Source organism: Macaca fascicularis, chromosome 8, assembly GCF_037993035.2.
Source record: "Macaca fascicularis isolate 582-1 chromosome 8, T2T-MFA8v1.1".
NCBI lineage: Eukaryota > Metazoa > Chordata > Mammalia > Primates > Cercopithecidae > Macaca > Macaca fascicularis.
This window is the reverse complement of record NC_088382.1, coordinates 107,830,701-107,848,991: the sequence shown is the minus strand read 5'-3', so window position 1 is coordinate 107,848,991 and position 18,291 is coordinate 107,830,701. Positions and strand designations below refer to the sequence as shown.

Genomic DNA, 18,291 nt, shown 5'->3' with positions numbered 1-18,291 from the left:
GCTTAAGATATTTATTTGTTAATTCAATCTCAAATATGTTCTTTGTGTTTTTTGTTTTCTTTTTCAGCCTCATTGACTGTTATTTCAGTAAAGGCCGTCTCAGGCATGATCACTTTTTCTATGACGGATAAAATGCAACTAACTTATCCCATTTTCTATATCATGTTTATCATCATGATAGCATCTTGTGTTTTCCAAGTCAAGTAAGTTAGCTTCTGCATACTCACTAATCTTTCAACATTCCTGTGCTTCTCTGGGCATTAATCTTTATTGACTTCAGATGATAATTAAAATGAGATACAACTGATTTCTAAGGGTGAAGGGCCTGTAGCTTGTCCTCAGTCAATGTGCCTTGCTTCCTCCTTTGCATCCAATAATGAGTTTTTACGAAGCGTTGCCTTCATGTCTTGTGAGTTCTAAAGCGCAGCCTTAATCCAGCTAAGTGCACTTTGATGCTTTCCTGATGCTCTTCTGCTTGTAATTAATATCCGTGGTACACAGGTTGTCATTAGCAATAAATCAAAGGGGCAGGTCCACATCCAGGCTTTCATTCTAAATATAGGACACACATGAACCCTTCACCTTCATTTCTTAGCTCATGCTCACTAATTGCCCAGAGATGGACGAAACCAGACATTTGGCCGGGAGGGAAATCCTTTCCCCAAAATGTTGCATCTTTGGCCAGAATTTCCTTTGTATCCATGGGATTGCGGAATGATTGTTTTATGTTTCTCTTGGGGCCTAATAGTGGTGACATGGAACATTTTTAATTTCTGCTCTTCCCTGCCCCGACCTCCATCAGCTCTGATCCCTTCCCCTCCATCTCTCACACTGGGATTGTGCCTTTGCCTGCTGGGCTTTCTTGAGTTGACCTGAAAGTTTTCTGTTTACCCCAAAATGCTATGCAAAAGCACCATCCCAGATAAGAAATCAGAGCTCAAAATCAGTACAAGAGTGGTTCCTTCTGTAGGTGCGAGAAGTACCATCTAATTGTTATGGACTGAAGATAGGCCCTGTTACAAGGTCTGTGGAGAATTACTGGAGAAACCCAATGTTTTGTCACTGGTTTGTCATCTCCTTATAAGTCTGTGTTTCTAATACTTGTATTTTGCTATTTTTTTCTCTTTCTTCTTCTGAATTAATTGGTACTGCCACAATATCTTTTGGGATTAGTGACATTATCTTCATACCATACTTTGTAAATTTGGCAGGCAGACACAATTGGGGGTAAACTGCATTCTGTCACCCTTGTCTCAATCTCTGCACCCATCACACTGTACAACTGTGGTTCTCAGCCCTGGTTGCCCATTAAAATGAGCTGGGTTTAGTACATATATATGTACATGCATGTATATGACCTGACTTTTGTACATATATGTACCTGCAGGCATATAAGAACATACATGCATTTATGTATACCTACATATGTGTGTGTATACACACACACACACACACACACAGAGATACACACAGGCTCTACCCACAAAGTACTTTTTTCAATTGCTCTAGAGTAGGACCTAAGCATTCGTGCTTTTTAAAAGCACCCCGGTGATAGTACAATTCACTGCTTCAAAAAACAATCTAGTCCCGAGCAGGGCAGCACAGCACAGTTGTGGGAACTGCTTTTGTGTTGGTGGCCAGAATGAGAAGCTGAGCTCCCACATATGCTCTGCAGCTGGAGCACTGAGCATTGTTTTTGAAACATTAAACATTCCTTTACTTCTCCATCTTCTTTCTTGGCACGTGGCATGTCAATGGATAGCTCTACTATTCCCCAGATATGATATTTAACAGATTCTAGGGTCTATCCTAATGAATCAGGCCCAGTGTGATACTGGTCCAGCAGCTTGAATCGCTTCCAACTCAAACTTCTGTGGCCTCAGAATATGATTAATTGCTTTTCATTGTTACTGTTGTTGGTTTAAACAGACCATAAAACCTGACATCTGATCTCATACATCAGATGCATATAAGCTATGACTGCTGATTGGAAATGCCCTTTCACTGCACCTCCTTTCCCTTTGTAGTTGTAGCTAAAGAACACGCATTTCTTGAAGTTATTGTTAACTTATTGCTGAATGTCTCTTAAAGCCAAAGCTCCAGTAAGTGCCTTCTGCTCTAGGTTCCTGAATCAAGCCACGAAACTCTACAATACGACAAGAGTGGTGCCAGTTAATCATATTTTCTTTACAATCAGTGCCATCATTGCAGGTGAGTTTTGGTTTTCTATACATAGGTGATTCCAAGCATAAATTAAGTATCTCCCAGAGTAAATGAGAGGATCCAGAAATCTTTAAGTTGTAAGGATCTCTGTTGCCTCCACCTGGTGTCTGAATTTCCCCTGTGACAATCCTCCAGGAGAGGTTCCTCTACTTTTTGTGAATGCTGTCTGCCTCCTGGCTCAGCTGTCCTGCTTTGGATCACTCTCATTCTCTGGAGATTTCTAAGTAGAAAATGTGTTCTTATATTGGAGCTGAAATGAGTTTCCTTGCAAATTCAAGACACTCATCTTTGTTCTTCTTGTTGGAGTCTTTCCCTTGCCAGCCCTTGTATTAGTCCATTTTGTGTTGCTATAAAGGAATACCTGAGACTGGGTAATTTATTTTAAAAAGAGGTTTATTTGCCTCATGGTTCTGCAGGCTGTACAGAAGCATGGTGCCAGCATCTGCTTCTTGTCAGGACCTCAGGAAGCTTTTACTGTGATAGAAGGCAAAGGGTGAATAGGCGTGTCACATAGCAAGAGATGGGGCAAGGGAGAGGGGTAGGTCCCAGTCTCTTTAACAACCAGATCTCATATGAACTCAGGACTGACAGAGGACACCAAGCCATTCATGAAGGATCCACCCCCAGGACCCAAACACCTTCCTCTAGGCCCCACCTCCAACATTTGGGGATCACATTTCAACATGTGATTTGGAGAGGACAGATATCCAAGCTATATCAGCCCTTCTGATCATCAAAGCAACTGAAAGATCCTCTTGAGTCTTATCTCTGGGCCATACATGCCCAATTCTACTAACTCTTCCCTATATGCCCCTCGCCAGCTTGGTCAGAGAGCACAATCCAAAACTGAATTCAATGTTCCAGGGAAAGCCAGAGAGACAAGAATAGAAACTAGTGCCTTTGCTATTCTGGCCTCTATTTTTCTACTATTGCAGTTCTTTTATTAGTATGGAACATTTTTTAAAAATATGACAGGCATGATAACATTAAAACTAAAAGTATAAATTTGAAACTCAGTCCAAACCAAAAACAGTTGATTCAAGTATACCATTTCTAAATTTGGTACTGGTATGCCCTCATTCATTGGCTTATTTGATGTATTTACCACCTTCTTGATCTTGAGAGTTCATTTCTCAATGTAAAGTTTATGTATTTGAGGGAGTAATTGAAGATTGCCTGTTTCCTAAATGACACATTTTTTTTTTTATTTTATGGAAAACAATGTGACTGTCAGTGGGTAGTTCTTTAAAGTAATTAATGCATTTTCTGTTTCCCAAACTTGACACTTAATATTTAAAGAAAAAGATTCTATCCCATGACATCTAATTTTTTAGTATTTTAAGCTAGTTAACAAAGTAAGAAAAGATTCCATATTGATGTGTCTTAGAATTATTGGAAAAAGAAAATAGGCCAAAAAGAGTCACAGAAATGACATAAGCCTGATAGTTAATGTGCATAAAGAATATAGTTGCTCTGATCAGAAGGTTTTCTGCAGCCTGGGAACATAGCAAAATGTTATCTCTAAAAAATTAGGGGGAAAATCAGCCAGGTATGGTGGCACATACCTGTATTCCCAGCTACTCAGGAGGCTAAGGCAGGAGGATTGCTTGAACCCAGAAGTTCGAGGTTACAGTGAGCTATAGTCACACCACTGCTCTGAAGCCTGGGTGACAGAGCAGGACCCCATCTCTAAAAAAATAAAAGTTAAAAATAAATAAAGATTTTCTAGGAGGACCAACAGGGCTGGGTCTTAATACTCAGCATACAGAGTAATTAATGAGTCAGGGGGATGCTGAGACCTTTTGGGAGTCATAAGAGTCCCTCTAATGTTACTGGTGAGTGGAATGGTGGTGGAGCTTGCTGACTACTTCTTCTCTCTGCCTCCATGAGAAAGCATAGCTTACAATTAAGATGAGACCATATTTTGCCTACTAATTAGTCAAGTTTTGTTTGTTCTTTTTATTGCATTATCCAGTGCTGATAAGGCTACAGTATCACAGGCACTCTTATGGGCTGGGTAACATGGTGCCACCCTCCTAGAACTGAGTTTTGTAGTTTTTATCAGAAGCCTTAAAAATATTTCTATTCTTTGATTCTACAAGTCAACAACAAAAACCCAAATAACCTGATTTTAAAATGGGAAAAGAACTTGAATAGATGTTTTTGAAAAGAAGATACACAAATGGCCAAAAGACGTGAAAAGATGTTCAACACCTAATCATAAGGGAAATGCAAATCAAAACCACAATGAGATATAATCTCACACCCAATAGGATGGCTGCTATTAACAAGAGAAAACAACAAATGGTGGTGAGGATGTGGATGAACTGGAACTTTTGTACACCGCTGGTTGGGATGTAAAATGGTGCAGCCATTATGGAAAACAGTGTGGCAGTTCCTCAAAAAATTAAAAATGGAATTACCATATGATCTAGCAATTTCACTTCTAGGCAAGAGAATTGAAAGCAAGGTCTTGAAAAGACATTTGTATATGTATGTTCATAGCAGCATTATTCACAATAGCCAGAAGGTAGAAGCAACCCAGATGTCCATCAACAGATGAATAAACAAAACGTGGTATATATATACAATGGAATATATTCAGCTTTTAAAAGGAAGGAAATTATAACACATGCTACAACATAAATGAACCTTGAGAGCATTATGGTAAGTGAAATAAGCCAGTCACAAAAAGAAAAATATTGTATGATTCCACTTATACGTGATATCTAGAGTAGTGAGATTTACAGAAACAAAAGTAGAACGATGGCTGCGGGGAGGAGGAAATGAGTAGAATTTCAGTTTTGCAAGATGGAAAAGTTCTGGAAATTGGTTGCAAAACAGTGTGAACTACTTATCGCTACTGAACTATACACTGAAAAAAAATAGAGATAGTAAATTTTATGTTATGTATATTTTACTACAATGTTTTTATTTTTTTATTTTTTATTTTTATTTTTATTTTTTTTTGAGACGGAGTCTCGCTTTGTTGCCCAGGCTGGAGTGCAGTGGCCGGATCTCAGCTCACTGCAAGCTCCACCTCCTGGGTTTATGCCATTCTCCTGCCTCAGCCTCCCTAGTAGCTGGGACTACAGGCGCCCGCCACCTCACCCAGCTAGTTTTTTGTATTTTTAGTAGAGTCGGGGTTTCACCATGTTAGCCAGGATGGTCTCGATCCCCTGACCTCATGATCAGCCCATCTCGGCCTCCCAAAGTGCTGGGATTACAGGCTTGAGTCACCGCGCCCAGCCTACAATGTTTTTAAATTGGGAAAAAAATAGCCAGGTGTGGCGGTGCACACCTGTAGTCCCAGCTATGCAGGAGGCTGAGGCGGGAGGATCACTTGACCTGAAAGTCCAAGGTTACAGTGAGCTATAATCACGCCACTACTCTCCAGCCTGGGTGATGGAGCAGGACCCCATCTCTAAAAAAATAAAAGTTAAAAATAAATAAAGATTTTCTAGGAGGACCAAGAAAATCTTTGGAAACAGAAATTCCACTTCTAAAAACACCCACGAAAATTCATAAAATACTTGGGAAAATGAGGCATACCTCATTTTATTGTGCTCTGCAGATACTGCAATTTTTTACAACTTGAAGGTTTGTGGCAATCCTGCATCGAACAAGTCTGCTGGAATCATTTTTCCAACAGCATGTGCTCACTTCATATCTCTGTGTCATGTTTTGGTAATTATTGCATTATTTCAAATTGTTATTATTGTATCTGTTATGGTGATCTGTGATCAGTGATCTTTAATGTACTACCATAATTGTTTTGAGACACCACAAACTGCACCTGTGTAAGACTGCCAACTTAACAATAAATGTATGTGTTCTGATGCACCGCTGACCAGCTGTTCCCACATCTCTCTCCTTCCCCTTGGGCCTCCTATTTCCCTGGGACACAACAATATTGAAATCTGGCCATTTAATAACCCTACAATGGCCTGTAACTGTTCAGGTGAAAGGAAACATCACACAATCCTTCCATTAAGTCAAAAGCTAGAAACCGTTAAGCTTAGTGAGGAAGGCATGTCAAAAGCCAAGATAGGCTGAAAGGTAGACCTTCTGCACCAAACAGCCAAGTTGTGAAGGCAAAAGAAAAATGTTTCTGGGCTGGGTGCGGTGGCTCATGTCTGTAATCCCAGCACTTTGGAAGGCCGAGGCGGGCAGATCACTTGAGGTCGGGAGTTCGAGACCAGCCTGACCAACATGGAGAAACCCTGTCTCTACTAAAAATACAAGATTAGCCGGGCATGGTGGTGCATGCCTGTAATCCCAGCTACTCGGGAGGCTGAGGCAGGAGAATTGCTTGAACTTGGCAGGTGGAGGTTGTGGTGAGCCAGGATGATACTATTGCACTGCAGCCTGGGCAAGAGAGAGAGAGAGAGAGAAGGAGGGAGAGAGAGAGTTATTAACCATTCGGAAAAGCCTAGGGCCCTTAAGAATTATGCTAAATCTACTCTGCCTGTACTCTCTAAATGAAGCAACTAATCCTGGATAACAATACATCTGTTTATGGCATGGGTTACTGAATATTTTAAACCCACTGTTGAGACCTAATGACCAGGAAAAAGATTCCTTTCGAAATATTACTGCTTATTGGCAATGAACCTGATCACCCAAGAACTCTTATGGAGATGTACAAGGAGATGAATGTTGTTTTCATGCCTGCTAACACAACATTCATTCTGCAGCCCATGGATCAATGAGTAATTTTGACTTTCAAGTCTTATTATTTAAGAAATACATTTCGTAAAGCTATAGCTGTCATAGATAGTGATTCTGCCAATGGATCTTAGCAAAGTAAATTGAAAACTTTCTGATTTTCTTGATGTCATTAAGAACCTTTGTGATTCATGGGCGGAGGCTAAAATATGCACGTTGACAGGAGTTTGGAAGAAGTCTGTTCTAACTCTCCTGGATAGTTTTGAAAGGTTCAAGACTTCAGAGAAGGCAGTAACTGCAGATGTGATGGAAATAGGAAAAGAACTAGAATAGAAGTGGAGCCTGAAGATGTGACTGGATTGCTACAACTTCATGATCAAACTTTAATGGATGAGGAGTTGCTTTTTATAAAAGAGCAAGGAAAGTGGTTTCTTGAAGTGGAAACTACTCTTGGTGAAGATGCTAGGAACATTGTTGAAATGAAAACAAAAGATTTAGAATATTTCAGTAACCTAGTTGATGAAGCAGCAGCTGTGTTCGAGAAGATTAAGTAGAGATTTTGAAAGAATTTCTACTGTAAGTCAAATGCGATCAAACAGCATTGCATGCTACAAAGAAATCTTTCACAAGAGTTAATTGATGTGGCAAACTTCATCATTGTCTTATCTTAAGAAGTTGCCACAGCCACCCCAGCCTTCAGCAACTACAGCCCCGATCAATCAGCATCCATCAACATTGAGGCAAGTCCCTCCAACGAGCAAAAAGATTAGGACTCACTGCAGGCTTAGATGATCATTAGCATTTTTAGCAATAAAGTATTTTAATTAAGGTATGTACTTTTTTTTAGACATAATGCTATTGCACATTTGATAAACTATAGTATAGTATAAACATAACTTTTATGTACACTGAGAAACCAAAAATTTAGTGTGACTTGCTTTATTGAGAGATTAGCTTTATTGTGATGTGGTCTGGAACCAAAACCACGTATCTCCAAGATACGCCTGTACAAAGAAGTACATTGCTGCTTTACTAAAGAAAAAAAAATGAAAAAAAAAAAGAGAAAAAAGATGTAGAACCAACTTGAAATGCCCTTAGAGAAATGAATATTATGGTATATCAGTTTAAAATAACATGAAAACTGGCCGGGCGCAATGGCTCACGCCTGTAATCCCAGCACTTTGGGAGGCCAAGGCGGGCGGATCACGAGGTCAGGAGATCGAGACCATCCTGGCTAACACTGTGAAACCCCGTCTCTACTAAAAAATACAAAAAACTAGCCGGGCGAGGTGGCGGGCGCCTGTAGTCCCAGTTACTCGGGAGGCTGAGGCAGGAGCATGGCACGAACCTGGGAGGTGGAGCTTCCAGTGAGCCGAGATCACGCCACTGTACTCCAGCCTGGGAGACAGAGCGAGACTCTGTCTCAAAAATAAATAAATAAATAAAATAACATGAAAACATTAAAATGATTATAAGGAAGTATGTAATAACCTGGAGTGTGCTTCAGAAACTTTCATTCATTCAACAAATATTCATTAGAACTGGACATGGCTTCTTCCTGTAAGAAGTTCATTCCCTAGGTAAGAAGATACGGTGAAGACTGAGAAACCTCCTTGAGGATAGGTCTCTGTCCTGTCGTTTCTCCAAGACCTAGAGCAGTGGCTGACACACAGCAGACGTTCGATAAATATTTGCTGGCTGGCTAGCAAGGATAACACCACACACAAAAAAATTTAATTCCAGGCGACATATAACTTAAAGATATCTTATTTAACAAAAACTCTATGAAGGCTTTGGAACTTTACAGAAGAAATCATTGAGACCAACAGGGATAGAAGCAACATTCATCAAAGTAGATGATGCATCCTTGTTTACCTATGGAAGACCAGAGGAAGATGAGACGGGGGTTGGCAGTGGGAAGTGGAGCTAAGGTAGCACTTCAGCTGCTAGAGTATGCTTTGGTGCTTGAGTTGCCGTGGGGCCAGACCAACAGATCACTGGCATCGCCACGAGTGACAGCATGCGTGGCAGCAGCTGGCCTGAGGTGGACCTGCCATGTCAGAGGCCCCAGAGTCCACCAAGACTCTCAGGCCAGGCTGGCTGACTCCTGACCTAAAACTGCAGGTGGGGAATAGTCACTAGAGTGTTGTTTTCTTGTATGTTCCAGTGGGGCAATCCTGGACTGGATGAGAAATTTCTGCTTGCAAATATATGTCAATTATGTTGATTTTATAATAATGATAATTATATCAGGTCTACAAATCTATGTTCTTTTTGGAATAATTCAGAATGTGTGGCCTGCAAATTTTCTTAAACTAAACTGCTGAATGTGCATTTTAAGGGTGACTAAATTTACTTTGAAAAAATAACATATTAACATAAGTTTACAAACAATATTTAGCTATTATAAATAACCTTACTTCAAAATCAATTTTATCTTCTTTTCCTGTGTCACAGGTATCATATTTTATCAGGAATTCCTTGGTGCTGCTTTTCTCACTGTATTTATATATCTTTTTGGGTGAGTAAATGCCTCAGAGGTAAAGTATGTGAAATTCTATTACTTTTACATAGGATTTTTGGCATTGTACCAGAGGTATAGAAAATTGGAAAATAATATAAGAAACGTCAGTTTCCTGAGCTCCTAAAAGAAACATGTTTTTTAACTTAAGGCCCTACATGGGGCTCAGTGTCTTTGGCTTTGTGACTTAGGTATTCCTCTGAAGCTCTGAAACATTGGGGATTTTCAATTCCAGGCCAAAGACAAGATACATCCACTGGCCCTTGTAGTTACTCCATGACCTTTCTCTACTGTATCAGACCTACTTCACTCTTGGGAACCCCTAGATTAGATCTAAATTAGAGAATCGTGATCCTCTAGGGTCGCCCAAAACAAAAGACCAAGATGGACAGATCCCTTGTTTTAGTCATGATAACATCATGTTGGTAGTGTCCCTTCCTTGTGTCAGAGTGTGCAGCTTGAACTGTCCCTAGAGATTTGGTGGGCATCATTGCTAGCATTGCTTGCAAACAGAAAGCAGAACTTTTACAATATATCGCCAGTGTATAGGAGCTTCCATGAGTCCATGAGGCACTTCATTAAATGTTTAGCTGCTTCTGATCTGATAGTCAGCATGACCATTGTTATGCAAACTTAAGCCTAGGCTATTTTCCGTGTAGGAAGCCATCTATCTTGAAAATTCAATTTCATAAGATATTTGGGCAAGGCCAAACTTCTGAGGTCTGGAAATTATGACTACTCTTATGGCCAAGGACAACTAGATTTCTTAGAAAATTAAAGAATAAATTATTTTTTCTCTTGTGTCACATGCCACAAATGGATCTGGGCGTGCATGGGTAGAAAATGAGACAGGGTGTCTACCCAAAGGGTTTTGAGCCTGAATTAGCCCCCAGATGGTAAAAACCCGGGGCAGAGATCTACTGGAATCTGCCCAAGTCTTGGTTCTGGATAGAACTATTGGCTGTGCTAATTAAGACAAGTACTAGGAAACTTACCAGAAACTGGATGAACAAAACCAATGGGATTTATGTCATCATGTAGAATATGGAGCTCAGTTATTTAATATCATGAGTCTGTTTCAGTGTTCTTGTATTCTTTATTAATATTATTCTTACAGGTGTTTTCTGTCATTCCTTGGTGTATTTTTGGTCACAAGAAATCGAGAAAAGGAACATCTGCAACAGTCTTATATTGATTTTGGAAATATTCCTGGTAAAATCATATATTCTTTATAGTGGAAAATTTGATCCTTATAAATGAATAATTATTGGTATTATTTTGGGTGGTAAGTTAATATAAAACATAATTCTTACCCTTAAAAAATGTGGATTTAATAATGAAACCAAAGGTGATATTTTCAGTGTAAATGTTACTAATAATTTATTGAATGTTAGTTTTGCACAGAACTGGGGATATAAAAGAACTGACCACGTTTCCTTGATTTGGGTAATTTGGAGGATTTCCTTTTTGGGTTTCCTTAAATTGGAAAAGGGTAGAGAAAAGAGTAGCAATGACTACCAGCAACAGACCCCTGCCACTTTGAGAGCCTTGAAGGAACATCCAAGGACAAAGGGTAGGCAGCTAAGGAACATGTCTTGGGGAAAGCCTGGGGTGGCTTGTGCACTGTGGCTCAGGACAGTCACCAAAACACAAGTAGCTTCTTCCCTCTTCCTCACCCCACCTACCCAGAGAGCAAACACTCTTTCCCGTTCTCACTTTCACTGAGAAATAACTCACCTAGTCATGTAGACAACAAAAGCCAAGTCCAGGACAGAGGAAACAGTCTGCTGTGTAACTTCTTCCCCCGTCCACCCGCCCTCAGCACTCTCTAGCCTTATTAGGGGTTTGGGGGGACCTATAGGTTTCCAGGCAGGAGTGGAGATATTCTCACAGCTTTTTCCGCCATTCTGTTAGCATCATGCCTGTGAAGCAAAAACTAGGGAAGCCTCATCCCTAAGACTGAGAAATATGGCCCCATGCAATGAATTCTGTGTTCTCTGTGCCATTCGAGCCATCTTATCTGCTGGGAGCAGTCAATGAAAGAATTGGCATCAGTGGCAACGGTGCATGTGAGAGAAGCCTTATATGGTTAGAGGTCCTTTGGTGGGAAATAAAGTTTGATTTTATTTTATTTATTTTTTATTTATTTATTTATTTATTTTTTTTGAGACGGAGTCTTGCTCTGTCACCCAGTTCTGGAGTGCAGTGGCACAATCTCAGCTTACTGCAACCTCCCCTCGCAGGGTTCGCGTGATTCTTGTGTCTCAGCCTCCCAAGTAGCTGGGATTACAGGTATGCACGACCATGCCTGGCTAATTTTTCTATTTCACCATGTTGGCCAGGCTGGTCTCAAACTCCTGACCTCAAGTGATTCACCTGCCTCAGCCTCCCAATGTGCTGGGATTATAGGTGTGAGCCACTGCGCCCAGCCTGATTATTTTTAACTCTATTTTTTATTTCACAAAGCCCAGTGCATAGACTCCATAGCAGCTTTAGAAGCCACTATCAAAGGCTATTTTTCTATGTTGTTATATGTATTCGACATGGAAAAGAAGACACAACCCTGGGGAGAAAGGCTTGGAGATGAGTGAATGCTTCATGTGAATCTCCAGACTAAACCCACCTGATTTCCATGCACAGCCTGTCGATCCTGTGGGGTGGGGACAGTGGCTCTGACACAGACAGCATGCTATCACACAGCTAGAGACATGGCATTCCAAGGGCCTTTCCTTCCTTGACATTCATCTCTTCTGTTTAGACAGTGCCCACATAGTATAAAAGAGAGGTGATAAAATGTGGCCTAGATTGAGGAGAAATTATTAAGACTCATTTTTCTGTAAGACCACAAAAGATTCTCTATGATTATTATCTCCACAGGGAAACAAATGTTGGACAAAATACAACCAGATTCAAATAGCTTATCCTATGGAACTTTGCCTGATGGAAGTGACTCAACAAACAGCCAAAGTGGAGAGAAGAAAGAGGTCTAAAATGCTGAGAGGGATGACTGTTGGCCTGTTATTCGATACCACCTTTTTAAAAAATTGCACATGTTCAATTTGTGTCAGCAGCTCTTTTATAAGCTGACATGTGCTAGCGTTCATTTCAGTCCTTTCCCCCACCTCAGCGCCTATGGACAATCGGGGGCTTCCTAAGCTCTGACAGTCTAATATTTCCATGGAATGTGATTTGAAGTGTTCCCCACACCCTGGACCTCTCCCTAGTGATTATCTAGCCAGCTATACCTTAATCAGAGCCCAGCTGCTCTAGCAGGAATGTTGCACAGAAATGTACATTTGTGGTTTGGCCATAGGTCGCAGAGGTGGCTTCTCCCACGGGTAGTGTCAATTGCTTCACTTTAAAAAGACACTTCAGCCCCGTAGCCTGACTCCCAAAAGAAAGGTTTGAGAGTGCTCATTTTTTTTCTAAGCCACCTTTTATAAGCCTCCCTATAAAAATCTTACCTTTCAAGTCCTAAATTAGAATTGCAAGTCATCTTTTCTGAAAACTAATGCTATCAAAGTCCTCCTTGGAAAATTAAGGGTCTCTTTAAAATTAGAATTTATAAATGGCATTCAGTGACGGTGTATACCAAAATTAAAAGACCTTGACTGGTGGGCTTTTTAAATGTAAGAAAGAGGAAGTTTAAGAAGTAGGACTCTGCTTGTTTCAGTAGCCCATGTACTAAAATAGGAACAATGCAGAGAAGATTAGCACAGCCCCCGCGCAAGGCTGACACATAAATTCATGAAGCATTAGAGACAAAAAGTAGGACCGATGTTTCTTTATTTTGTAATAAAAATATAGAATGGTGATGTTTTCTTCAGCTGTATGATTCTATTATACTTGAAACTGAAGAAAAATTTAATATCCTATGCCTTTGTTTTTATAGATCTTATAATTTATCCAGTGGGCTTATATGTCTTATTCTCCATATAAGTCTAAAAAATCACATTTAAATTCTTAGTGATATTTTCAGTACACATCATTTCTTCCCAAAGTCATTATCTCAAGCTTTGTACATTCTTCGAGATAAAAGGAGAGTTGTGATTAGAGAACTGTATTTCAGCCATTTAATTCTCTAGACATAGAAGACAACCCAGTGGTCAAACCTGAGCTTCAAGAGGAAGCCCAACTCCTCCTGTGCCCTAAAAGGCTTTTCCACTTCAATTGATCACATATCTACTAAGACACATTTGCATGTAGAATCCATAATAATATCTGTTATTTATGATCTACCTAATATTTAAAGGAGAAGGAAAGAGGTAGCCTTCATTGTAGCCAACATCAAACAATAAGTCCCACCCTTCATGACATTTCAAAGCCTTCAGATCAGGAGATAGAGACACAAAAAACCCTTCAAAAAATCAATGAATCCAGCAGCTGGTTTTTTGAAAAGATCAACAAAATTGATAGACCACTAGCAAGACTAATAATGAAGAAAAGAGAGAAGAATCAAATAGATGTAATAAAAAATAATAAGGGTGATATCACCACCGACCCCACAGAAATACAAACTACCATCAGAGAATACTATAAACCCCTCTATGCAAATAAACTAGAAAATCTAGAAGACATGGATAAATTCCTGGACACATACACCCTCCCAAGACTAAACCAGGAAGAAGTTGAATCTCTGAATACACCAAGAACAGGCTCTGAAATTGAGGCAATAATTAATAGCCTACCAACCAAAAAAAGTCCAGGACCAGATGGATTCACAGCCGAATTCTACAGAGGTACAAGGAGGAGCTGGTACCATTTCTTCTGAAACTATTCCAATCAATAGAAAAAGAGGGAATCCTCCCTAACTCATTTTATGAGGCCAGCATCATCCTTATACCAAAGCCTGGCAGAGATACAACAAAAAAAGAGAATTTTAGACCAATATCCCTGATGAACATCTATGCAAAAATCCTCAATAAAATACTGGCAAACCGAATCCAGCAGCACATCAAAAGGCTTATCCACCATGATCAAGTGGGCTTCATCCCTGGGATGCAAGGCTGGTTCAACATATGCAAATCAATAAATGTAATCCACCATATAAACAGAACCAAAGACAAAAACCACATGATTATCTCAATAGATGCAGAAAATGCCTCTGACAAAATTCAACAGCCCTTCATGCTAAAAACTATCAATAAATTTGATATTGATGGGACATATCTCAAAATAATAAGAGCTATTTATGACAAACCCACAGCCAATATCATACTGAATGGGCAAAAACTGGAAGCATTCCCTTTGAAAACTGGCACAAGACAGTGATGCCCTCTCACCACTCCTATTCAACATAGTGTTGGAAGTTCTGGCCAGGGCAATCAGGCAGGAGAAAGAAATAAAGGGTATTCAATTAGGAAAAGATGAAGTCAAATTGTCCCTGTTTGCAGAAGACGTGATTGTATATCTAGAAAACCCCATCGTCTCAGCCCAAAATCTCCTTAATCTGATAAGCAACTTCAGCAAAGTCTCAGGATACAAAATCAATGTGCAAAAATCACAAGCATTCTTATACACCAATAACAGACAAACAGAGAGTCAAATCATGAGTGAACTCCCATTCACAATTGCTTCAAAGAGAATAAAATACCTAGGAATCCAACTTACAAGGGCCTCTTCAAGAAGAACTACAAACCACTGCTCAACAAAATAAAAGAGGACTCAAACAAATGGAAGAGTATTCCATGCTCATGGATAGGAAAAATCAGTATCGTGAAAATGGCCATACTGCCCAAGGTAATTTATAGATTCAATGCCATCACCATCAAGCTACCATTGACTTTCTTCACAGGATTGGAAAAAATGACTTTAAAATTCATAGGGAACCAAAAAAGAGCCCGCATTGCCAAGATGTCTAATCCTAAGCCAAAAGAACAAAGCTGGAGGCATCATGCTACCTGACTTCAAACTATACAACAAGGCTACAGTAACCAAAACAGCATGGTACTGGTACCAAAACAGAGATATAGACCAATGGAACAGAACAGAGCCCTCAGAGATAATACCACACATCTACAACCATCTGATCTTTGACAAACCTGACAAAAACAAGAAAGGGGGAAAGGATTCCCTATTTAATAAATGGTGCTGGGAAAACTGGCTAGCCATATGTAGAAAGCTGAAACTGGATCCCTTCTTTACACCTTATACAAAAATTAATTCAAGATGGATTAAAGACTTAAATGTTAGACCTAAAACCATAAAAACCCTAGAAGTAAACTCAGGCAATACCATTCAGGACATAGGCATGGGCAAGGACTTCATGTCTAAAACACCAAAAGCAATGGCAACAAAAGCCAAAACTGATAGATGGGATCTAATTAAACTTAAGAGCTTCTGCACAGCAAAAGACACTACCATCAGAGTGAACAGGCAACCTACAGAATGGGAAAAATTTTGCAGTCTACTCATCTGATGAAGGGCTAATATCCAGAATCTACAAAGAGCTCAAACAAATTTACAAGAAAAAAACAACCCCATCAAAAAGTGGGCAAAGGAGATGAACAGACACTTCTCAAAAGAAGACATTTATGCAGCCAACAGACACATGAAAAAATGCTCATCATCACTGGCCATCAGAGAAATGCAAATCAAAACCACAATGAGATACTATCTCACACCAGTTAGAATGGCGATCATTAAAAAGTCAGGAAACAACAGGTGCTGAAGAGGATGTGGAGAAATAGGAACAGTTTTACACCGTTGTTGGGACTGTAAACTAGTTGAACCATTGTGAAGACAGTGTGGCAATTCCTCAAGGATCTAGAAGTAGAAATATCATTTGACCCAGCCATCCCATTACTGGGTATATACCCAAAAGATTATAAATCATGCTGCTATAAAGACACATGCACACATATGTTTATTGTGGCACTATTCACAATAGCAAAGACTTGGAACCAACCCAAATGTCCATCAATGATAGACTGGATTAAGAAAATGTAGTACATATACACCATGGACTACTATGCAGCCATAAAAAAGGATGAGTTCATGTCCTTTGTAGGGACATGGATGAAGCTAGAAACCATCATCCTCAGCAAACTATCACAAGAACAAAAAACCGAACACTGCATGTTCCCACTCATAGGTGGGAATTGAACAATGAGAACACTTGGACACAGGAAGGGGAACATCACACACCAGGGCCTGTTGTGGGGTGGGAGGAGGGGGGAGGGATAGCATTATGAGATATACCTAATGTAAATGATGAGTTAATGGGTGCAGCACACCAACATGGCACATGTATACATATGTAACAAACCTGCATGTTGTGTACATGTACCCTAGAACTTAAAGTATAATAAATAAAATAAAATAAAATAAAAGCCTTCAGATCACGTTTGACATGTCTATCCAATATCATTCCAGCCAATGGTCTTGCATGTAAATAGGTTGTTTAACTTGGTGGCATTGAGACTGTAACCTTAATGATTCAGGTCTTTCAGCTTTGTTCTTTGTCATAATCTGTACTCCTGGCCATACTGACCAAACCTGGCTGCAAAGGAAAGCGATTTGAATTGATCACCAATGTATGAAAAATACAGAACCGATGTCTGGCTCCTAAACTCCTGGTAATAATTCCCACCATTGTAGAAAGTGTCCCATGCATTCAGATAAAGCAGTCATAATTTATGGCATATTTTACTGAATTTGTCCAGCATATTCGTACTACAAGGCTCAGCGGAGAAATGTATCTAGTGCCTTAAACTACAGTTTTCTGGTGACTCTTAAAATTGGTTTCCAAGATTGGGAAAACAATTAGATTGAAGAGTTTTGCTTCAAGTAGACCTACATTCGTAGCTCGAGTGCATGAGGTTTTCAGCATTGCAGAATTTCACACAGGCACAAGCATAACACCAGTACTTTAGCAGCCGCCAACAGTTGCATCTATTAAACGTTTTGAGAAATGACATTGACTTATGCACATTTAAGCAATCAACAATGTTTTAGAAGTCCAGGTAATATATTAAATATATTCAGACCTAGTTTTACTTTCCATATTATTGCTCCAAAGTAAGGTAAATAGGAGTTTTAGTTGTACTGGCTTGTAAGATTTTTTAAATTACGCAGTGCATGACAACAGCTAAAGCCAACTCAGTCTTTCTCTTGGCATTGTGAGTTGAGGACCTTTAGCCAACAGTTAGCTCATCTGACTGTTTGTCTAGACCAAGGGTCAGCAAAGTTTTCAGTAAAGACCCACAGAGTAGATATTTTGGAGTTTGTGTTGTCTGTCCCAACAGACAGACATTGTGCCTGTCCCAACTACCCAACTCTGCCATTGTAGCACTAAAGCAGCCATAGACAAGATTAAACAGAAGAGCATGGCTGTGTTCCAATAAAACTTTATTTACAGACCAGGCATGGTGGCTCATGCCTATAATCCCAGCACTCTGGGAGGCTGAGGCCAGCAGATCATCTAAGGTTAGGAGTTCGGGACCAGCCTGGTCAACATAGTGAAACCCCATCTCTACTAAAAGTACAAAAATTAGCCGGGCGTGGTGGTGAGTGCCTGGACTCCCAGCTACTCGGGAGGCTGAGGCAGGAGAATTGCTTGAACCCGAGAGGTGGAGGTTGCAGTGAGCCAAGATCATGCCATTGCACTCCAGCCTGGGTGACCGAGTAAGACTGTCTCAAAAAACAACAACAAACAAACAAAACAAGTGGTCAGTCTATGAGCTATAGTTTGCCAACACCTGGTCTAGATTCTTCTGCCCTTGCTCTGCAGCTTCTTTCCTGTTGATTGGGCATTCAGGGAAGGAGTTTAAAAAGTGACACTCATGGCTCATGACAAATGAGATACTTTGGGAGTGTGGAACCATGGCTTGATATTTGCCTTCAGATATTTTTGCTTATATAAGTTATAAATGGAAGTG

At 40.0% G+C, this 18,291-nt stretch overlaps 1 protein-coding gene and 1 non-coding gene across 4 annotated transcripts in view; both read left to right on the top strand.

The window, feature by feature from the left end:
• The window catches only part of NIPAL2 (NIPA like domain containing 2), a 104,311-nt gene extending 87,561 nt beyond the window's left edge, over window positions 1-16,750 (top strand). For 2 of the 3 annotated variants that reach the window (XR_012416557.1, XM_073999170.1), the window contains 4 exons: window positions 2,123-2,211; window positions 9,349-9,412; window positions 10,530-10,624; window positions 12,290-16,750. Coding sequence is in view for 2 of the 3 variants with exons in the window: in XM_073999170.1 (XP_073855271.1) it covers window positions 2,123-2,211; window positions 9,349-9,412; window positions 10,530-10,624; window positions 12,290-12,402 (361 nt within the window). In the remaining variant the exon portion in view is untranslated. Of the gene's footprint in view, window positions 1-67; window positions 204-2,122; window positions 2,212-9,348; window positions 9,413-10,529; window positions 10,625-12,289 lie in introns of all 3 variants that reach the window. The other variant, XM_005563774.5, reaches the window with a different exon arrangement.
• LOC123575363 (U6 spliceosomal RNA) lies at window positions 13,075-13,179 on the top strand. The gene has a single exon (XR_006700659.2). It is a non-coding gene; the product is annotated as a U6 spliceosomal RNA (small nuclear RNA).
• Window positions 16,751-18,291: the final 1,541 nt, after the last annotated feature.